Source organism: Drosophila melanogaster, chromosome 2L, assembly GCF_000001215.4.
Source record: "Drosophila melanogaster chromosome 2L".
Classification (NCBI taxonomy): domain Eukaryota; kingdom Metazoa; phylum Arthropoda; class Insecta; order Diptera; family Drosophilidae; genus Drosophila; species Drosophila melanogaster.
Genome location: NT_033779.5, coordinates 12,686,887 through 12,706,686, shown reverse-complemented (window position 1 = coordinate 12,706,686; position 19,800 = coordinate 12,686,887). Strand labels below are relative to the sequence as shown.

At 45.0% G+C, this 19,800-nt stretch overlaps 8 protein-coding genes across 16 annotated transcripts; 5 read left to right on the top strand and 3 right to left on the bottom strand.

The window, feature by feature from the left end:
* Nucleotides 1-3: 3 nt before the first annotated feature.
* Nucleotides 4-1,962, bottom strand: spict (spichthyin). Of its 2 annotated transcripts, none has more exons than NM_135742.4 (2): nt 1,595-1,962; nt 4-1,096 (listed from the first exon to the last, which is right to left on the bottom strand). In NM_135742.4, the coding sequence occupies exons 1-2, from the start codon at nt 1,893-1,895 to the stop codon at nt 240-242; spliced, it is 1,158 nt and encodes a 385-aa protein (NP_609586.1). In that variant the 5' UTR covers nt 1,896-1,962; the 3' UTR covers nt 4-239. Both variants share the same exon structure in this region, with proteins under 2 accessions (NP_609586.1, NP_001260421.1).
* A 273-nt stretch (nt 1,963-2,235) lies between these two features.
* On the top strand, nt 2,236-5,738 carry CG5776 (uncharacterized protein). 2 transcript variants are annotated; one of them, NM_001273491.2, is made up of 3 exons: nt 2,236-2,692; nt 2,751-3,242; nt 3,296-5,738. In NM_001273491.2, the coding sequence occupies exons 1-3, from the start codon at nt 2,287-2,289 to the stop codon at nt 4,795-4,797; spliced, it is 2,400 nt and encodes a 799-aa protein (NP_001260420.1). In that variant the 5' UTR covers nt 2,236-2,286; the 3' UTR covers nt 4,798-5,738. The 2 variants fall into 2 exon arrangements, with proteins under 2 accessions (NP_001260420.1, NP_609585.1); NM_135741.4 differs by having other exon boundaries at nt 3,296-5,258.
* A 202-nt stretch (nt 5,739-5,940) lies between these two features.
* Nucleotides 5,941-7,769, top strand: CG17036 (uncharacterized protein). Of its 2 annotated transcripts, none has more exons than NM_001298953.1 (2): nt 5,941-6,916; nt 6,981-7,684. In NM_001298953.1, exons 1-2 carry the CDS (start codon nt 6,173-6,175, stop codon nt 7,533-7,535), a joined length of 1,299 nt encoding a protein of 432 aa, NP_001285882.1. In that variant the 5' UTR covers nt 5,941-6,172; the 3' UTR covers nt 7,536-7,684. The 2 variants fall into 2 exon arrangements, with proteins under 2 accessions (NP_001285882.1, NP_609584.1); NM_135740.3 differs by having other exon boundaries at nt 6,043-6,916; nt 6,981-7,769.
* On the bottom strand, nt 7,770-11,654 carry PICK1 (Protein interacting with C kinase 1). Of its 5 annotated transcripts, NM_001298952.1 has the most exons (4): nt 11,525-11,654; nt 11,164-11,382; nt 10,309-10,420; nt 7,770-9,221 (listed from the first exon to the last, which is right to left on the bottom strand). In NM_001298952.1, exons 1-4 carry the CDS (start codon nt 11,569-11,571, stop codon nt 7,866-7,868), a joined length of 1,734 nt encoding a protein of 577 aa, NP_001285881.1. In that variant the 5' UTR covers nt 11,572-11,654; the 3' UTR covers nt 7,770-7,865. The 5 variants fall into 5 exon arrangements, with proteins under 5 accessions (NP_001285881.1, NP_609582.3, NP_723766.1 ...); NM_135738.3 differs by lacking the exon at nt 11,164-11,382; NM_165018.2 differs by lacking the exons at nt 11,164-11,382; nt 11,525-11,654 and adding an exon at nt 10,547-10,851 and having other exon boundaries at nt 10,309-10,483.
* CG5781 (uncharacterized protein) lies at nt 9,364-10,261 on the top strand. Its single transcript, NM_135739.3, has one exon. The coding sequence runs from the start codon at nt 9,416-9,418 to the stop codon at nt 10,214-10,216; it is 801 nt and encodes a 266-aa protein (NP_609583.1). The 5' UTR covers nt 9,364-9,415; the 3' UTR covers nt 10,217-10,261.
* A 44-nt stretch (nt 11,655-11,698) lies between the features above and the next one.
* On the top strand, nt 11,699-12,815 carry IFT43 (Intraflagellar transport 43). The gene is made up of 5 exons (NM_135737.4): nt 11,699-11,813; nt 11,872-12,113; nt 12,170-12,193; nt 12,261-12,383; nt 12,439-12,815. The coding sequence occupies exons 1-5, from the start codon at nt 11,775-11,777 to the stop codon at nt 12,698-12,700; spliced, it is 690 nt and encodes a 229-aa protein (NP_609581.3). The 5' UTR covers nt 11,699-11,774; the 3' UTR covers nt 12,701-12,815.
* CG6153 (uncharacterized protein) lies at nt 12,748-13,694 on the bottom strand. Of its 2 annotated transcripts, none has more exons than NM_001169495.2 (3): nt 13,285-13,694; nt 13,031-13,221; nt 12,748-12,967 (listed from the first exon to the last, which is right to left on the bottom strand). In NM_001169495.2, exons 1-3 carry the CDS (start codon nt 13,602-13,604, stop codon nt 12,843-12,845), a joined length of 636 nt encoding a protein of 211 aa, NP_001162966.2. In that variant the 5' UTR covers nt 13,605-13,694; the 3' UTR covers nt 12,748-12,842. The 2 variants fall into 2 exon arrangements, with proteins under 2 accessions (NP_001162966.2, NP_609580.1); NM_135736.4 differs by having other exon boundaries at nt 12,795-12,967.
* A 58-nt stretch (nt 13,695-13,752) lies between these two features.
* CCT4 (Chaperonin containing TCP1 subunit 4) lies at nt 13,753-16,351 on the top strand. The gene is made up of 5 exons (NM_135735.3): nt 13,753-13,970; nt 14,470-15,122; nt 15,185-15,324; nt 15,384-16,068; nt 16,132-16,351. The coding sequence occupies exons 1-5, from the start codon at nt 13,865-13,867 to the stop codon at nt 16,147-16,149; spliced, it is 1,602 nt and encodes a 533-aa protein (NP_609579.1). The 5' UTR covers nt 13,753-13,864; the 3' UTR covers nt 16,150-16,351.
* Nucleotides 16,352-19,800: the final 3,449 nt, after the last annotated feature.

The window sequence follows — 19,800 nt, the reverse complement described above, 5'->3', positions numbered from 1 at the left end:
AATCGTTTTCATTAAGTCGTGTTTAATATATGTAAGTGTAACCTAAACCTATGTGCTTATGCTAGCGAATGTATGAATAACAAGAGTGAAGGAACAATAAATGGAAATGATGAGATGAAAGTGATTGCAGGTGATATGCACAGATATTTGGACCAATGCCTCGTTTACGGAGTAAAGCAACCTTGTCTTCAGGTCAGCCGCTGCAAGGGATGTAACTAGACCTGGTAGCGCTGCTTGTGTCAGGCCTTCCGGAAGATGTCGCTGGATCCGTAGGACAGCCGCCGTTCCTTGGTATTGCTGGTGACCAGCACCTCCTCGTCGAACTGCGACACCCGCTGCATTTTCGGTCGCATCAGTCCACGTACATCGTTCAGCGATATATCAATATCTCTGAACGCGTTGAGCAGGAACACAGCTGTGATAACGATCAGGAAGCCGCACACATCGCCGAGAATATCATCGAACCGCATGTGGGTGAACTCCTTGAAGAGGATGGCAGACGCAGCTATCACCAGGGTGGTGAACATTACATAGTACACTGGAGTAACTATACTAGTATTGAATATATCCAGCGCCTTGTTCAGATAGTTCATCTGGATGGCTATGAAAGTGACGGTGACCAGGATCAGGAACCATGGCATCCATGTGAGGAAGACGTTGCCTCCGTTATTCAGCGTCTGCCGTATGGCTAGGCCCAATGCCTTGCAGGACATCACAGTCAGAGATCCGATGCCGGAGCACAAGAAGATATAAACTACCACATTGGTGTGCCCATGCCGTGGTGCAATGAAGCAGGCCACAAACACCGTGGAACCGACGATGCAGATCACGTACAGAATGAAAACCGGATCCAAAAGCATATCGAATAGCAGCTGCAAATCCTCGATCTCCTTCTCTTTGGGCGAGTGAATCACAATGATGGTGGATCCCAGTATGCACAGAAAGCAGCCGATCTTCCCCAGCAAGTTTAGCTTCTCGTTGAGGAATCTGGAGGCCATCACGGCTGAGATGATAACACTCAGCGCGCCCAACGGAGTGACCAATGAAGCGGGGGCAAAGGCGTAGGCCGCAAAGTTGGCCGCTTCTCCCACACCCACTGTAAGAAATAAACAGAGCAAGTGAGTCATAAGGTCAGTGTGATAAGGGGTTCTGTTTTTCTGATAATATACCCTTGCAGACGGTATTCAAATTTCTGGAGAAGCTTCGCAACTAATCTTCGATTCTATAGATTAGGCAAGTTTATGTGTATAAATGGAAATAGTTGTTATCTCTACGTTTTAAAGATTATTCGTTATATGTTTATTAATGCTCTAGTTTGCGTTGTACGTTATAAGTAATTGACTAATATTTGGAAAGATTTAAATTAAAAATATCAGCAACGGAAGTTTGTGATAGCAGGTACATATGTGTTATTTTATTACCTTTTTGGATATGAAACATATGGAAAAGTGTTTCTAAGGCTTTCCTCACTTAAGTATCTTGGTTTTCGAATTTCACTTTACTATTATTACTCATAGAACATATACACACTAGAGAGTTCACACTGCAAGGGTATTCCGGAAACCGAGTGTTCTTTGTTTGGTTCTTCACTCACTTGTCAGAAGGCCCGCCCACCAGATCCACTCCCTCAGATATCCAAATCCTCCGGCTGACGCCCGCACCTCGCCGTACCTGCTCAGCCGAATGAGCGCCTTCTTTTTGATGATGAAGCTGGAACCGATGAAGAAGCAGGAGGAGATAGCCAGGCCAACGCCGATGTAGAAGTCCGTGTTGGACACCGTCTCCGCCATCGAAAGCGGAGCGGTTTCAGGCGATTGGTTGGCTTCTACCGGCAGCATGCCACCCACCGTCACCTGGGGCATCTGCAGTGATGAGGCTTCACCGTCGCTGTTCATCGCTAATCCGCTGTGTGATCCGCTCCTGCTTTTCGCACCAGAAAGTCTGAGTCACAAGCCAACAATGAATCTTTGGAGTGGCTGCATGCGGACAGCGGGTAAATACCGACCCTACCAACACTGTCAGTGATGTCAGCTAGGCTGACTGCATTTGCTTAGCTATTATTTTTAACAATCAATTTTAATTATTTATAACTATCGAATATTTAAAATATTACGCAATGAAATTAATATTAACAAGCAATCCGTACGCCATACGATTATTATCTGTTTAGCTATACCAAGATCTAGCTATTTTCGATCAAGATCTGCCAGAGCTTGCGCTCAATTTGCCATTCACAACGAACGTTTCCACCCACAATGAAAACAAAACGTGCAACCGGCCAACGAAATGCCGCCAAAGTCAAGCAGCAAGAAAAACCAGGTTACTTGGTACCACTGCGAGTCCTGCGGCGTCCACATTCCCTCGAAAGCGAGAGATAACCACGAGGGCTTATGCTTCGCCATCAGCCAGGATGATGTTGGTCCCGATTCTGAGGCGGAGTACGTTCGCAGTGGAGCAATCTATACGAGAAGTCTTCAACAGCGTAATTTCGAGGTGGAGTCTCTGAAGGATCTGCCCACCAAGTATGCCAATATGCTAGTCTTCGTCTCCGAGGGTGCGATGCAATTGGCACAGCTACACATTGGACAACATGTGGTGCTGGAAGCTCCATCGACGGCGGAGCAGCCGCTGGTTAGGATTGTATGGCCCACATCAGAGCAATTCCTCACCACAGTATTTGTGAGCGAAGGGGGTATGTGTTTTACACTATAAAAACAGTTCTCGGCACTAATTATCATACTTTTAACCAGATTTCAAACTCCATTGCACACAACTTCGAGGAAAGCTACTCAAGATCTCTGCCTTGCATCCCAGTCGCCTCACTGCGGCTGCCAGCATTTCCCTGAAGCATGTAAACACCACAGAGACCTCCCTGAAGTCAGTACAACTGCAGGACGCCATTGCCCTTCTCAAAAGAGACATGGTCAATCGGGTATTCTACAAGGACAGTCTGATCCACATGAATTTCTTTAACAAATCGCTGACTTTTCGCCTGGAGCGATGGCAGAGCACAGTGGAAGAGGCTCTAGCTGGTCTGAGTCTCGACTCCAAACCCTTGCAGTTCATCCAGGTTACCAACGTAACCAAGCTCCACCTGATAACCGACGATGCAAATCAGCAGGAGGAGGAGCAAAAAATAAGTCACAGGATCACCAAATGCCAAATAGGCGGGCTGGATAGGCAATTGCAACTGGTTGAGGAGAGTATGGAGTACGCTTTGGGATTCCGAACGTTGCCTGCAGGTAAATGTAAACCAAGACTCACATTGCACCTATTTAAGATTATTATATTTTAGGCCTTAGGGTTTCCCGCGGACTGCTTCTCTATGGCGCCACTGGCTGTGGCAAGTCCATGGTGCTGGAAGCCATGTGCGCAGTGGCCGAGGAACGTAGCCAAGGACATGTCCAGCTTATACGCATAAACAGCGGCGAAGTGTACAGCAAATTCCTGGGCGAAACGGAACAGAAACTTGGTGCTATATTTGAGCGTGCCTACAATCACTATCCGCATCCAACGTTGCTGCTGATTGAGGATGTGCACAACTTGTGTCCCAAGCAAGAAAACAGCGATCTTGTCAAGCGCGTCTCATTGGCATTCTTATCCCTGCTGGATCAGCTAAGCTCTCCCAGCCAGCTAAAGGGAAGCAAAACATTTGTCCTGGCCACTAGTTCTCAGATTGATACCCTGCATCCGAGCATTCGGCGAGCTGGTCGATTGGACAATGAAGTGGAGTTGGGTGCACCCAGCTCTCAGGCAAGGCTGGAAATTGTACGATGCCTCATCAAGTCAGTGGAGCATCAGTTGAGCGATGAGGAAGTGGAGCACGTTGCATCTATTACCCATGGCTACGTGGGAGCAGACTTAGCAAATCTCGTTTACGCTGCCATGCTGCAGGCGCAACCGAATCCTCTACAGATGCCGCATCTACAGGCGGCTTTGACCCGCATTAAACCATCGGCGATGCGTGAAGTTCTCATCGAGTGTCCCAATGTGCAGTGGTCCGACATTGGCGGTCAATCCGAGCTACGTTTGGCCATGCAGCAGGCCATCGAGTGGCCACTGCTGCACGCGGATAAGTTCCAACGCCTGGGTATCAAGCCACCCAGGGGTATCCTCATGTTTGGACCGCCAGGCTGCTCGAAAACCATGATTGCCAAGGCCCTGGCCACCGAGAGCAAGCTTAATTTTCTGTCCATCAAGGGACCAGAGCTCTTTTCCATGTGGGTGGGCGAATCGGAGCGAGCGGTGCGTGAGGTCTTTCGAAAGGCTCGCCAGGTGGCACCCGCCATAGTTTTCTTCGACGAAATCGACGCCATCGGTGGCGAGCGTTCGGAGGGCGACGGATCCAGCTCTGGTTCGTCCGTAAAAGAGCGCGTCCTCACGCAACTGCTCACCGAACTGGATGGCGTGGAGGCACTGCAAAATGTCACCATAGTCGCTGCCACCAATCGTCCAGATATGATCGACAAGGCACTGCTTCGTCCAGGCCGAATTGATCGAATTCTCTACGTGGGACTACCGCAATGTGAAGCACGTAGAGAGATCTTAAAGATCAAACTGCGTGCCATGCCGATATCAAACGATGTGGACATGGAGAAGTTGGTGCAGCTGACGGAGGGATATTCCGGTGCAGAAATACAAGCCGTATGCCATGAGGCTGCCCTGAGAGCCCTGGAGCAAAGCTTCGAAGCGGAGGATGTCAAGTGGACGGACTTCGAGCACGCCTTGAAGGCGGTGCCTCCGCGGACTTCTCCAGAGTTGTTGAAACTCTACGAAGATTACCTCAAACGGAAGTAGATTAAACAACTCAGGGGAACCTTGACTTTAGAACTATTTTAAGATTAATTGTGAAGAATCCGCAAAACAGTGACGATAAGATTACCGAAAGCAAATCTGCTTAATTTGTTTAAACAAATTACCATGTTATTAGCTCTCCAAAATCTGTTCACTCGATCAGCCTTCAAATCGGAGTTATGTATGTAGTTATGTAAGTTATGTAAAGTAGAACCGATTAGAGGGTCGACTTTGGTGTTTAGACAGTTCTGAAATTCATATTTAGTGCCTGCAGATTAGACTACAAAGATAAGATGGCTATAGCAGAACTATCGGTGATAACTTGAATGCTCTATTTTTAACCTCTAAATTCAAAGAGTATCATTCTCTCGATTGTGAATATCAAGAGCAAACGTTGAGCTTTCAACAAATTTCCAATTAATGCGTCACTTAATTGTCAATAAATTGATGGGGAACAATCCAAGAATCTTAATTTTTGTTGCTGTGCGATAAATTTGCTTACTCGACAATTACCGAAATAAAACTTATTTAAAATTTACAACTTTCACTGCTCCGTGATCTGTAACCAAATCTATAAATTTGTCAAGTTGTAATTATAGAAATTCTCCAAATTAATTGAATGTAGATAAATGTATATTTCACGGTCTTTTGAGGTCATACTCGTACAGTAGCGGCCATAAATATATGAAGTGTTCAATTTTGTGAATAACACCAAAATCAATATTAAGTTATGTTTTTTAGTGGCCCTAGCATTAACAGTTAACGGTCATTGAACTTGGGCGCATGATTTAAACATTTGTATGTATGTGTGTAAATATATTAAACAATATACGAATTTTATGGCCCAACAGTAGCTTAAATTAATTGTTTTACGAATTTGCAGTGCTTTGGATATAAGTTCATATGTGCATATCTTTTCCAACAACTTTTGAAATATTGAATGTAAAATATATTTTATATAGCGTTTTTCTTCTAAAAATAATACTATTTGTTGATAGTTTATTTTTTAAGTATATTAAATATATATTTTTTTGTGATAATATAGTTGATTGTATAGTTGTAGTAATCGTTGGAAATAATTTTATATGCCTGTCATATTGAATGTTGCTGTTTTCTTATGATTTTTTTTGAACCCCTTAAAATTCACCTGATTCTGGTTTTCCGGTTGTTGTGGGTGAATACTGCTGGCCACCACTGTAGCCGCTTTGGCGGAGAGCGATGGGCTACCAGGCGCTCTTGATTCGCGCGATCAGTTGCCGGCTGGCGTTCGTCGCGTTGGTTACGACACTTATCAATTGGCGAAACAACTGGCGCCGGATTGGAGCTTGGAGTTTCGAGTCTCCATGCGAACAGCCCACCTGGTATCGCAATTTACGACATGAAGAGCTGGCTGAAGATCTCGCTGCTGCTGTGCACGTTTGGCTTTTTCCGGGAGTTTCGACCTTCGGAGCCGTACGTCACAGAGTACCTAGCCTCGGATTATGGCAACCTGACGACGGATCAAATCTATCAGGATGTGTATCCCTTCGGCACGTACTCGGTGCTGGCCCAGCTGGTAATTGTGTTCCTCATCACAGATCTGGTGAGGTACAAACCGGTTATCGTGCTATCGGCACTGGCTGGCATTACCCTGTTCTCCATGCTTATCTGGACGGAAACCGTGGGAATGCTGCAGGTGGCCCAAGTGTTTTTTGGCACCTTTACGGCCGCTGAGGTGGCCTACTACACGTACATGTACGCCAAGGTCAACAAGGAGCAGTATCAGGTAGTCACGGGCCACACGCGAGCTGCCATCTTGAGCGGCAAGTTCCTCGGCGGCCTGTTTGCCCAGATTTTGGTGTCCACCGATAGCATGGATTACCGGCAGCTGCACTACCTCTCGCTGGCCACGCAGCTAATCTCCCTGGCCGTGTCCCTGTTCCTGCCCAGTGTGCCGCGTAGCCTCTACTTCTACGCGGGTTCCGAGAAGATTACCATTGCCGACGGAGAAGAGACCTCACCAAAGTTCTCCTTTGCCAACGCATGCCGCCTGCTGTGGTACCACCTCGTTAGTTCCTACTCCAATCCCGTCGTGCTGCAGTGGAGCATATGGTGGGCATTGGCCACCTGTGGTCAAGTTCAAGTAAGTTGGCCGTTTATTGCAAGAAGTTAAGTGTGTAATAAACTAATTATGTTAAATCCTCTAGGTGATCTCCTACATCCAGTTCCTGTGGAAAGAGGTGGCACCGAATAAGCTCAGTGTTTACAATGGCGGAGTGGAGGCCGTGGCCACGCTGCTGGGTGCTATTGGAGCCATTCTGGCGGGCCTGCTGAACTCCAATAAGCGACGGGGATCGTATATGATGGGCATATCCATCTGTGCCGCTGCCCTGGGCGCTCTGCTCATCTATGCCGCCAAGACGCAGTTGATCTGGGTGGCCTACGTGAACTATGTGCTTTTCTGCACCGTATTCTTCTTCATCATCACGGTGGCGGGTGCCGTGGTGGCCGAGAATCTGGTGGAGGACAGTTTCGGCTTGATCTTCGGTATCAATACGTTGGTGGGTCTGATCCTGCAGACTATTCTGACCGTTGCGGTTGTGGAGCGAGTTGGATTCGCTCTGGAGCCGCGGGATCAGTACGTGGTTTACGGTAGCTACTTTGTGGTCTTGGGTGGAATATCCATAATTGGGTCTATCTGCGTGAAACTGTTTTGCAGGACTAACAAGTCGAGTGTGGAAAATGTGGTTTCTTTAACATAAGATAATATAGGATTTTACACAAATCAAAACAGGACGAAATGTGCAAGTTTGTAAATACAGGACTTCTTATTTACTATCTTATTTATTCAAACAACATAGTATATAAGAAATTCCATCAATTAAACAAACTAGTACAAAGGTAAAAAGTTAAATCAGTTGTTGAGCAAAGAATTTGCTTTCCATAAAGTTAAACTTTACAGAAATAAAACATAAATGAAAGTCTAAGCTACTATTAAATTGAAAGGCTTTTAATATTTTTTGATATCTACACCAAATACTGAAACATTTAATATTTATCTAACACATTACTTAATATTTGTACTAAGTAGCCTATTGCAGTAGCAGGTCCATCTCCTCCGCATTCGAGGACATGAGATCGCGCTCCAAACTGGTGGTGGCTGCAGTCGCCTGGTTCAAGAACAAGTCGAAATCGTAGCCATCATTTTGGGCAGCAATGGAGTCCTTTTGGTTGCTAATGGTCTGCGGATTGGAGAGCAGATCCACATCGTACAGGCCCAGCTCCTTGAGCAACGTTTCGTTCTCGCTGGCGGATTGTAAGGTGGACGAATCAACGGACGCCTTGGCCGCTTCCACATTTATAATTGCCGCCGGCTGTTCGACAGCCTCGAAACCGCAATCGACTTGCGAAGGAGTGGAATGCGGATGATTGTTGGCCTCGATTTCATCATCGTCCAGCTCCTGCGGCTTCAGGGTACTCGACTTGTACTGAAAGTCCGTCTCCTTGAAGTCCACTTCGATGGGAAAGAGCGGTGGCAGCGAGTCTAGTCGATCCACCAAACTCCTATGAAGTTCGGCCAAACTTTCGAGCAGGCTTCGCAGCTGCTTGTTCAGATCCATGGCATGTTTGCATTCCAGCAGCTCCATCTTCTCGAGAACATCGGTGCGGAGTTTGGCGAACTTGCTGCGTGCATCCTGGCGACATCGCAGTATCAAACGGTACTCATAGTTGCCCGTTTCGACGCGATAAAGTGGCTCCTGCAGGGCAGCAAAGCCATGTTCCTCATCGTCCATCTCCTTGACCTTCAAGCAGTACGAAAGATATGTGAACTTGGCATCCGCATAGCGACGCACCGTGAGCTTTGTGTCCGGAATGGCTTTATTCAGATACGTTCCCAGATCGGCCAGCACTGGCTTTATCTGTTTGATGATGCCCAAGCCATCCTTCTCCAAGGTGCGATGGAACTCGCCAAACGTTCGAAACGCCTCCGATGCCCGCTGTTGCGGTTCATGGACCGATATTTGGGTGAAGCAATCCCCAAAGGATTTATATGTCTGCAGAAGATCGTAGTAGGCCTTGAGCATCCGGCGAGCATGCTCTACGAGTCCTTTGTACATCAGTTCAGTGCCCTCGAGCTCCTCCAGTCGCTTGACCAGCGAATCATTGCACAGAATGGCGCGGGATAGACCCAGCGTATCCGCCGTATTGCTCGACAAATTGTCCACAATCCGATGCTTCAGCTTCTTGAGGATGATATCCAGTGTCTTGCCCTGTTCGGGATCGGCGTGCAGCTTGTTGTAATGGATAACCACCTCGTCGGTGGCCGTCTGGATCATCTTGGCCACCTCCACTTTCGTCTTGCCCTTCACGCTCACCGAATTCACAGCCAACAGTTCATCTCCTGATTGCAGGGATCCCTCACGAGCAGCGGGTGTTCCATCGAAGATCTAGAGTTTACAAGATGTGACATTTATAGCATTGCATTTTTTGGAAAGCTATTGTTTACAGTTTGTAAATCATACTTGTGTCAAAACGTAAACATTTTTATAAAACCAAGCAAATAGTACTCATAACTTTAAGTTTCAAAATTATCGTTTAAGATTAGTCCTTCGCAACTGAAACCGATTTGGTTAGCCAAATTATGACCATCACCAACTGGTTTAATTGGTCCGTAAAGGATTTAAGCAATGAGTCCCATGCGAGACCCAAGTTGATTCCGGGATTCGACCAGTTGGATAAGAGGCTGCAGGCGGCGCTTCAGGAGCGGGACGTGCAAAAGCATCAGCGCAAGCGTACACAGGCGGGTGGTGGCCAAAGCCAGGCAAAGCCCAAAAAGCTCAAGACGACCAGAAAACAGACACCAAGGGTATGCAAATTCCAGAAGGTTTACACTGAGAAACGCAAGAAGCTAAAACGAGAGGCCAACATGCAAAGTAATGCGTTTCAGTTCCGGAGCAGACCTGTGCCCGATTTCGAGCGATCTCATCGTCGTTTGGAAAGGCGCAAGCTGTACCTGAACTCTCTGCAAACGGTGACGAAGCCCCGATGCCCTGCCACGCTGGCCACGTCAATGGTCGCTTTAAACAAGCGCCTAAAGAAGCAAAGGCAGAGCCGAAAGACATCCGACTTTGTGCCCCGAATCAATCCAGGCTCTTCTATGGACTACCTCAACCGGCAGCCCTTTACGCCGCTTGTCAAGTCCTCCTTTACCCATCCAAAACCTTTTCATCTCCATACGTCGGAGCGTGCTCTGCGCCGCCAAGTGTATGACGAGAGGAAAAGGATACGGATGGATCGGCGTTTGGAGCAGCAGACCATCGATTGGTTTGCACGGGAAAGAAGCGAGTACTTTAAGCTACGCAAAATGACAAATTTCAAGGCTACGCCGAATCCCTGGAAGCAAACAAGGGTCACCGCTAGAAAAGATTCTCAGGCAGCCTAGAAATGAGATTGTAAATTAAATTTGAAACAAGCTGAATATGGCAGCAAAAAGATCTTTGTGAGAGTTTATGAGTTCATGATTTTCAGACTTACCTGCACGATATACAGACATGGACACATGGGTGCTCCACCCCCAATGCTGATGCCAATCAGGTTGCTCTGATCCTTTGTAATGACGACAGCATTCGTGCTGACAGTCATGCCCCTGCATAAAGGTTGGTAAGAAGTTAAGATATTGAAATATAGTTTGAAGCGTGATCTACGCGTGCTACATGATTTGAAGTATATATGGTTATGTGCTGGTGATTCCATATCAGTTTTCCATACGTACTCACTTCGATTGGTGCGATTTTCTAATTAGCCATGTTACCAGTTCTAGCAAGGCCATTGGATTATTATCAAGTTTGGCTAGGGCTGTATGGGGAAAACTGTTGATCGGGACAGCTTATTCTAAGGCATCGTGATACTAACGCTTTCGAAGGATGGGACTTGGAAAGCCAAAGGACACCTCGAATTCAATATAGTTTGTATACTAGCTAGCCTAAGTATAAGCATCTAAGGCTCTACAAAGGAAATTCACATTTGTCCTTTTTCGGTGGAATTAATAAACTAAATAAACAACAATCTTGTTAGTTCTAGTTCTGTAGTTCTTACTATACAAAAAATGGATATAGTACTGTGTTCGCTCTTTAAAAAGTAAATAATTAAAAAAAAAACAGCAACTGAATCAAAATTAAATTTTTAATAGTTAAATAAAGAAGTGTATATGCTACTATTAATATAAATACACCAATTTATGAATTTAAAAGAATAAAATCAATAAAAAACCAAGAGTAAGCTAATTTGGTAGAAACTACAGGATAAAGACTATAAAAACCAGAACTTAGAAAACAGAGCTGCCACAGGAAATAGTATGGGAACGATTCCGGGTCAACGGAGTTGACTTACAGACGGTCTAACTCATACTTCTGCCTACTGGCGGACTCGATGCCGAACCTGTCCCCGGATGCGGAATCGCAGGAGAATCCCGCCGGGGAGCAGAGCATAACGGTGGCCTCGTTGGGAGCGACGGAACCGGAGGCATGCTCTCGCTGCTCCGTGCGTTCCTTGGGCTGCCGGACAGCCTGAGCACCATCCCCATCCAACTGGATGAGCAGCGGTTCTGGCCTGATTCCAACAATATGTTTCAGTTTGGTGGCAATTATTGATTTTTAACAGACACTTTTCGGCACATCGCAACAGATTGTTGTGCGTAAATAGAGCTGGGCGTAGGTGTTGCAGCAATTTATTGCTTTCAATGGCCACTTACATCTTATCCTCTTCGAAAAAGAAGTCATCTTCCGTGTCCGTCAGCATTTTGCGTTATTAGAAAATAAATATTTGTTTATTTTGGCCACTTGAAGCTCCGCCAACTGTCATCGGCGATAGGTAACTGATTTGAAAACTATCGCATCGCGTTGCGAATGGCAAACTCCATTAGTAAACTTGAACATTCCCACGGAGTAACCATGACCACTTGTTGCCTTGGAAACGCTGAGGATAAACGTAAACAAAAGATGATGGACTGGGCCGAAGAACTCAAGATGACCATAAGAAAGGTAAGTAACCCTGTTTAAATGGATGCAAATTGAAGTTTCGATTTATTTGCCACCCTAGACGACGGCCAGGAAGGGTCGGCGCTCCAAGAGTCGCGATGTTCTGAAGGAGGAGGATGTCCAGGCGGCTGGGGGCTCCAAGGACATTTCCATCGACATTACGCTGAATGTCCAGGCGGGCACCCCACCGACCACCTCGGACACGGCCACCTCGTCCACATACAACAATGAATTCGAGTCACATCGACCACCCATTCGTCGCATTTCAGGTGGCTGGGCGGATTCTGGACTCAAAGGATTAAAGTGGGTATGATTAGGCTCGAATTAGGCACATTACTGATTGCTCTATATCTTTTTAGGTCCAAGAAAAACTCCTTTGATGAGTGAGTACAAGTTTATCACAATAACTTCACTTTCCACCGACTGTTATAATGATAAAATTCATTTTAGTGAGCGCTTTAAACAAACAAAGTCGGCTACAAATTCCATACCAACGGATGACATTCCCGTCATCCCAGACATGGATGATGTCAAGGACGAAATCATGCTCAATGAGATTGTAGAACCGCCAACGTAAGCAGAAGCTGCTATATTTCTCTTCACTACGATAATAAGTTGTAATTTGTAGTATTGGCACCTCACGATCTGCTGTTTTGAAGGAGGCCAATTCCGATTTGCTTTCCCAGTACGCCTTTTCAGCTGTGGATGGCTTTGATCTCTCAATCCTCACCGATTGCCTGGTTCCACAGGAGAGCCTCAACGAGAAGGACGATCTCTGGCAGTGGGACAAGCTGTTCACCGAGGTCACGGCTGAAATCCATTCGGATAAAGTGCCCAATATGGGCATGAAAATAGGACCCGATGTGATTCCACCCACACAATATACTTAGTATGATTTAGCCCACAATATCTGTGCAATACAAATGCTCAATAAGTTAAGCGAATACAAAAACATTTCTTGCCTTAAATGATCACAAAATATATACACTACAGAGATACTCAATTAAATTGTAAATTTTAATCTCTATAACCCTATTGGATGGCTCTGCCGACTCCATCGAAAGCCTTTTCCTTGTGATCCGCTGCATTGGCACGGGATTCGTAGTTGCATATGGTTACGCCATGGTAATGAGCTTCTGTGAACTCTCCTCGAAGACCTTTGAATAGTGACTTGGTTTTAGTTGGGAACACAGATAAAACATAGATTGTTGTGAGCTTACCTATATAGTAAATGCGTGTTATGTCTTCGCCAAAATTGCTGGGAAAGTAGAGGGAGAGATGGTGCACGGAGGAGAAGGTGACCACTTTGGGTGAGTACTCGATTTCTCCGCGGGCATCGCGGGTCAGCTGGAACTCCTGGTCGGGCTTTGCTCTGGCATCATCAAAGGTCATCCTGGGTCGGTTCTTGAAGCTGAAAAATAAGATATATGATGAATATAGTAATATTAAAGCAGCCTTGACTTTTGTTCCTTACATTTTGACCATGTTTGGATGGGAGTCATCATTGGCCCCACTTATGATGATGCCCTTGAGCTTGATGTTGCCGGTGAAGGGAATGTTGAAGAGGAGCTCTTCATCCGCATCGCTCTCCACGTACTTGGACAGATCCTGGCGCTTCTCGTACGGCTTAAAGACACTTTTTCCCTGGCCATCCGTCTCCTCGTTCAGGCACTCCACATTGTCCAGATCGATTTTGGTGTACAAGCTGTACTCGATGCCCATTTCTAGGGCGTGGTCCACGTCCGAGGCCTCGTGGCTGCAGCCGCCGTGATCGTGAGAGTGTCCGTGCGGCATTATTTTTATTTTAAATTCAAAAATCGAACAAAAATTCAATGTAAATAAAGCAGCCGAGTCACAACGCAAAATACGGTCACACCAATTTGCCATTCACAAGGGATGATGTTATCGATGCCGATAAGTTGGCGGTATATTTGAGCTCAGCGAGTGCGGCCACACTTTCCTTAACATTTCGCAGCAACGTGTTCTGTGTAAATCGCTGTGAATTTATTGTAGAATAACTGTGTTTTGTTAAAAAACTATAACTTAACCCTACAATGGCGCCCAAGGCAGCAGCTGTCAACATCAAGCCAACGGCCAAGGCCTTCAAGGACAAGTCGAAGCCCACCGATGTGCGTTTGTCCAACATCCAGGCGGCCAAAGGTGAGAAAAAGCGAGGAAATTAACAAAATTAAACACATTTTTGTATCAAAATGTTGGCGTATGTGCTATTTATTGAGCTAAGAACCGAGGTGACTGAATTCCGAGCAGTGGTGCATCAGAATTTCCGGCCAAATGGCCTATTGAAAAAGCAGTTGGATGCCGGCTGTCTGGAAACTTCTTGGGCGGAAGAAGAAGAAGAGCGCGCATTACTCATGTGATGAATTGAAACAACCTAAAAATTGAGGATTTTTAATACTCTATTCCCAATACCCTTTTATCCGCTACAAGGATTTTATTGTTTATCTCTTAAGATAAGTTACAGTAGATTTTTTGAATTAACACATAAAACACCATATGTCTTTTTGTATGTATGTATGTAAATTAGTCATGCTGCTGTGTAAAACTAACCACACGAATTCCACTTATCTGAGTTTCTCATTAAGTTTTAACGAAATATTAAAATACATTTATAACCTATTGAAATAATTCTGTTTTCCAGCCGTTTCCGATGCTATCCGCACCAGTTTGGGCCCCCGCGGCATGGACAAGATGATCCAGGCCGGCAACGGCGAGGTGTCCATCACCAACGATGGCGCCACCATCCTGAAGCAGATGAATGTACTGCACCCGGCTGCCAAGATGCTGGTGGAGCTGTCGCGTGCCCAGGATGTGGCCGCTGGTGACGGCACCACCTCCGTGGTTGTCATTGCCGGAGCTCTGCTTGAGGCGTGCGAGAAGTTGCTGCAGAAGGGTCTGCATCCCACGGCCATTTCGGACTCGTTCCAGCGCTGCTCGAACAAGGCCGTCGAGATTCTTAAACAGATGTCCACTCCCATCGAGCTGGACGACCGCGAGACGCTGATCAAGAGCGCCTCCACCTCGTTGAACTCCAAGGTGGTGTCGCAGCAGAGCAGCCTGCTGGCCCCCATTGCCGTGGATGCCGTGCTGAAGGTTACGGATCCCGGCAAGGAAACCTCTGTGGATCTCAAGAACATCAAGGTCATCTCCAGCCTGGGTGGCACTGTTGAGGACACCGAGCTGGTCGATGGATTGGTCTTCACCTGCCGCTCTGCCGGATCCAACGCTCCCAAGCGCATTGAGAAGGCCAAGATCGGTCTTATCCAGTTCTGCATTTCGGCCCCCAAGACCGATGTGAGTACATCGCTATGATCCTAACAATTTATTGTCTTTTATAATTTATGCCGAAATTACAGATGGATCACAATGTGATTGTATCGGATTACGCTGCCATGGATCGTGTGCTCAAGGAGGAGCGTTCATACATCCTGAACATTGTCAAGCAGATCAAGAAGTCAGGATGCAATGTTCTTCTCGTTCAGAAGTCTATCTTGCGGTAGGTTTAGCTTACTTGTTATTTGTCCACTTTGTGCTGATAGTTCTCCACTTATCTAGCGATGCTGTCTCTGATCTGGCTCAGCATTTCCTGGACAAGATCAAGTGCATGGTCGTTAAGGATGTGGAGCGCGAGGATATTGAGTTCGTGTGCAAGACCCTGCACTGCCGACCGATCGCTTCGCTGGATCACTTCACAGCCGAGAACCTTTCCAGTGCCGATCTGGTCGAGGAGGTGGCCAGTGGTACCAACAAGTTTGTGAAGATCACCGGCATTCAGAACATGGGACGCACTGTCTCGATCATCTGCCGCGGATCCAACAAGCTGGTGCTCGAGGAGGCTGCTCGCTCCCTGCACGATGCCCTCTGTGTCGTCCGTTGCCTGGTGAAGCTGCGCGCCCAGATTGTCGGCGGTGGTGCGCCCGAGATTGAGATGGCCCTGCAGCTAGCCGCATTGGCACAAACCGTGGAGGGTGTGGATGCGTATTGCTTCCGTGCATTTGCCGATGCTTTGGAGGTGATTCCCTCCACTCTGGCTGAGAACGCCGGTTTGAATCCCATTGCCACGGTCACGGAGCTACGCAACCGCCACGCTCAGGGTGAGAAGAACGCCGGTATTAATGTGCGCAAGGGCGCCATCACAGACATTTTCGCGGAGAACGTTGTGCAGCCGCTGCTGGTCAGTATTTCGTCGATCACCCTGGCCACGGAGACGATTCGATCGATCTTGAAGATCGACGATATTGTAAGTGTTATACAAATGAATGAAATGATTTAAATTTAAATGAATGTTTTTATTTATTCACAGGTCAACACCTTCAGTTAAGCAGTGTAATCCGCATTCTTCGGTCGTCTGCCTCTGATCAAGATCAATCTTCACGCAAATTCATCTAAAGTCTCACATCTTATGTCCATTATGCGGTTGCGCATTAAATTTTGAATAAAATTCACATATACACTACGCCTCACCAGCTTAACATGTATTTAAAAAATAAAACTATATGATTAAATACTTCGCTAACACAACCTACATGAAAACTTGAATTTAATTACTGATATGTGCTCTTGTTCTGAGGTTAAATAGTTCTATAAAATTAGTTAATCACAAATTGGAGTAAGGAAAAATGTTTAGGAAGTTCGTACTCATTATATAAAGACTTATATATTCCTTAAGATTAAAAGCTAATACCTTTTGCGGTTAAGCTTATTTGTAATACATATATATTTCCTTCTTAAATGGAATTTCTAAGATTTCATTACAGCGTAAAAGTCTATCAACTAACCGAAACCTTATCTAGTGAGCGAGTTCATTTTTCTTGTTCTTAGCCAACGCCTTGGGTTTCAAAGGGATGGCTCACCCCCAACCATTTCGCACCCCCGCCCCAATCATTGTATTCCGTTTAGGTTTTGGGGATCCTTTTTGTCCTGGGCGTGTAAATAAAAATCACTTGATGCGATTTTTATGATGTGCGTTAAATGATTAAACCACTTGAACTGGTTTCAAATTGTCAAAAAGGGAAGACTTAGGGGTTGGGTTGCGAAAGGGTCTTTATCCTTTTGTTTTCTTAGCCCCATTTTGGAAGTTCATGCGGGTGGGGTTTTCGCTTGGGTGTGATTAGACGGGGACTATCTAACGTGTCCGGAAACTTTCGGCGCGTGTAAGTTAATTAAATGTGTAAACATGTCAAAAGGGATCGAGTTCACCAGCCCACTATCTTCCACCACCCATCTAGGTGATGGCCAAGATGGTGTTGATTTCGGATCACGCCACTGATTGGCTTTGATTTTTTTTTTTAGCCCGTCCAATAAAAGCTATTCCGCTAATTGGCTGCTGAAAAGTTTTAGGGGTTGGTTTTCTATCACTTTTCCGGGAGACGCATGCAAATTTTCCATTTTAAAGTTTATTTGCGCAGCAGCCATTGATTTGGGTTTCCATTTTGACTTGCAGGGGGTGGAAAAGTCAGTGCTCGCTTTTCAGATGAGCATATTCTACATACATTTTTGATAATATGAGATCATTTTCTTTAAACTTAATTTTGTAATCAACATTTTTGAAAATCTCATTAAATAGAAAATACATGTTTTCTTAAGTATTTCAAGTACCAATCTTAAGCTTGCATTTTATCCACCTAAGAAAATGAAGTGTATCAACTCATTCGACTTGAGCAGCACCCCTCTTAGTTATTTATTTTATTTTCGCTACTTTTATATTTTTTAGCTATTTGCTCGACTGTCTTGGGGCATTGTCGTTCACGTCCTCGTTCCCATTTGTTTTTTGAGCAAATATTGAATTTGCGCTTTTTTCCCGAGCTATTTGCTCGCAGAGCCAGTGGCCCACACTTTTGAAACTTTTTATTTCGGGCACTTTTCCTTTGTTTCGCCTGTTTGCTTAATTTTTGTGTGCGATTTTCTTCATCTGCTTTTTGCTCATTTCATATTTTCATTGTAATTCAATTGTGTTTTCCCCGCGTTTGCTGCTGTTGTTTTTTTTTACCCAAATGTTTGCACAAGTCTTATGTTCTCCAGTCGGGCGAAAAGGGCGCAAAGGGGTGTGTATGTCCTGTATGTCCTGTGTGTCCTTGTTACATTTCTTTTTGCCAAACGAATTGAAATTCAAAGCAACGAATTGTCAGCCAGTCACGCAGAAATTTAACATATGCTCGCCATATAATTTGCGAGCACTTTCAACCGAAATTACCAGTGTCTGTCATATCTTAGATCTCGAGTATCTGGCAGATAGAATAGGAACAAAGGATGCTAAAAGATATAAAATGAATCAAATATATAAAGAAATAGTTTGCTAAGTGCAATAGCGTATTTATCGGTCTAAGAATTATGTTAATCTATCTTCCATAATTTGTACCTATTCTTATCATTTGTATCTCGTGTTACTTATTCATAAAACGAAAAAACTTTTTCTGTTTAAAAAAAATAGTTTTTCTTATGTCCTTAGACTTCAAGTATTTATTTAATGGTCCAAACATTTAACAGCTCAGTTTAGCGAAATACTTCCATCTAGTTCATGCCACTCAAGGAGGCAAGACCGAAATGCTTATCAAGAATAGAAATGCTGAAGCAAAAGCATAAAGGAAACTTAATTTTCGTTAGTCCTGCCAAGTGGCGAGTGATTAATGATGTCAGGACGACGACAATATTATGAAAACGCATTCGAAAATTTCATTAAATTGTTATAAATGAATCGGGCGAAACAGGAATGAAACATATTCCGGCGAGAAAATTCAATTTGCAAATGCAGCAAATATTTCAACGTTCGTTGAAAGGAAAGGAAATCAAATCGATCAAATGAAAGCCAAATGAAATCTCGACCGGACGATCTGAAACCACCGGGGTAATCCCCCCGAAATAATAGCCCACGGGGCTTATCAACCCACTTGGACCAGTTCAGGCTTAGGGCACTTTGAATATGACCAATGCAATTGAAGTTTCCCCCCATTGAAAACCGAAATTGCGTCCGCTGCCATTCTTCTTTACATTTTGGCCATGTGGAATGGACGGACGTCGTCTGCACTGGACTGATAACATTCAAAGAGTCCCAAGCCCCCGAGCTGCCCAAAATTCGAGTGCCCGCCAATTAAGTGTGAGTGCTGGAATCGATGGGCTTTTCCTTTTGGCCTCCGTTTGATGTGTGCTAGAGTGTGTGTGTGTGTGTGTGGGCGAATGGCCTGCAAATTAAATGGGGTAAGGATTCTGGTCGAGATTTCACCTCTGGCCAGATTAAAAATTTATTCGCAACTCTGGCCAGCTGCAGGCAAGTAAAAGTTTTAAATAAATATGTGTTGCCTCAAAGTGAAATACATAAATTAAAATTAAAGTAGCCTCTAAAAATCAAAATGCAAAAGGATATGTGTCTATTCAGATTGATTTTAAACCAGGCATATGTAGGTATAAATGTCTATATTTATTCAGGATATTTTGAAGCTTTCCTTAAATGCATAGAAAATATTACTCAATAATATTTATCCAGCTTAAAAAAATGCTAAAAAACCAGTGCTAAGCACATGTGTCCTTTCCACTCCTTTTCACAATCATTTACCTAATTTATTGGCACACTTCCATTAAGATATCTCCATCGAGGACTTGACTCGCTTAAGCGATTTCCAAAGGATACAACTGGGACAACATAAAATACTTCCACTGCCCACATCGTAGTCCAAAAAAAAAAAAACAGCAAACAACACAGGAGCTATATCCATACTACCCATACTACAAGACCAAAATCAACCACCGAGGCGAGGAGCATATGACATAACCATGTGTGAATTGATGGCATGAACCCTTTGCCAACTTCCCCAACTCTATCATTTTTTTAGAGATTCGTGCCCTAAACGAATCAGAGCCCGGCAAACTTTTGGCAGCAGGGGGAAAATCCGGGCCGAGGGATCGGAGTTGGGGGTTGGTAAAAAAAGGATTTACACGCTTGCCTCGATATACAAATAAGGGTTCTGTCTGCGCTGCC

Bases quoted from the DNA above. Each gene is read 5' to 3' on its own strand.
- IFT43 (NM_135737.4), top strand. From the start codon at position 11,775: ATGGACTGGGCCGAAGAACTCAAGATGACCATAAGAAAG. The intron at 11,814-11,871 runs GTAAGTAACCCT...TTGCCACCCTAG, and splicing joins TCAAGATGACCATAAGAAAG to ACGACGGCCAGGAAGGGTCG. The intron at 12,384-12,438 runs GTAAGCAGAAGC...TGTAATTTGTAG, and splicing joins GAGATTGTAGAACCGCCAAC to TATTGGCACCTCACGATCTG.
- CG6153 (NM_001169495.2), bottom strand. From the start codon at position 13,604: ATGCCGCACGGACACTCTCACGATCACGGCGGCTGCAGCCACGAGGCC. The intron at 13,222-13,284 runs GTAAGGAACAAA...CTTATTTTTCAG, and splicing joins CATCCAAACATGGTCAAAAT to CTTCAAGAACCGACCCAGGA. The intron at 12,968-13,030 runs GTAAGCTCACAA...CACTATTCAAAG, and splicing joins AACACGCATTTACTATATAG to GTCTTCGAGGAGAGTTCACA.
- CG5781 (NM_135739.3), top strand. From the start codon at position 9,416: ATGACCATCACCAACTGGTTTAATTGGTCCGTAAAGGATTTAAGCAAT.
- CCT4 (NM_135735.3), top strand. From the start codon at position 13,865: ATGGCGCCCAAGGCAGCAGCTGTCAACATCAAGCCAACGGCCAAGGCC. The intron at 13,971-14,469 runs GTGAGAAAAAGC...TCTGTTTTCCAG, and splicing joins CAACATCCAGGCGGCCAAAG to CCGTTTCCGATGCTATCCGC. The intron at 15,123-15,184 runs GTGAGTACATCG...CCGAAATTACAG, and splicing joins TTTCGGCCCCCAAGACCGAT to ATGGATCACAATGTGATTGT.
- CG17036 (NM_135740.3), top strand. From the start codon at position 6,173: ATGAAGAGCTGGCTGAAGATCTCGCTGCTGCTGTGCACGTTTGGCTTT. The intron at 6,917-6,980 runs GTAAGTTGGCCG...TAAATCCTCTAG, and splicing joins CCACCTGTGGTCAAGTTCAA to GTGATCTCCTACATCCAGTT.
- PICK1 (NM_001298952.1), bottom strand. From the start codon at position 11,571: ATGCTGACGGACACGGAAGATGACTTCTTTTTCGAAGAGGATAAGAT. The intron at 11,383-11,524 runs GTAAGTGGCCAT...TGTTGGAATCAG, and splicing joins TTTTTCGAAGAGGATAAGAT to GCCAGAACCGCTGCTCATCC. The intron at 9,222-10,308 runs GTAAGTCTGAAA...TGTAAACTCTAG, and splicing joins CATGTCTGTATATCGTGCAG to ATCTTCGATGGAACACCCGC.
- CG5776 (NM_001273491.2), top strand. From the start codon at position 2,287: ATGCCGCCAAAGTCAAGCAGCAAGAAAAACCAGGTTACTTGGTACCAC. The intron at 2,693-2,750 runs GTATGTGTTTTA...ACTTTTAACCAG, and splicing joins AGTATTTGTGAGCGAAGGGG to ATTTCAAACTCCATTGCACA. The intron at 3,243-3,295 runs GTAAATGTAAAC...ATTATATTTTAG, and splicing joins ATTCCGAACGTTGCCTGCAG to GCCTTAGGGTTTCCCGCGGA.
- spict (NM_135742.4), bottom strand. From the start codon at position 1,895: ATGAACAGCGACGGTGAAGCCTCATCACTGCAGATGCCCCAGGTGACG. The intron at 1,097-1,594 runs GTGAGTGAAGAA...TATTTCTTACAG, and splicing joins GTGGGCGGGCCTTCTGACAA to TGGGTGTGGGAGAAGCGGCC.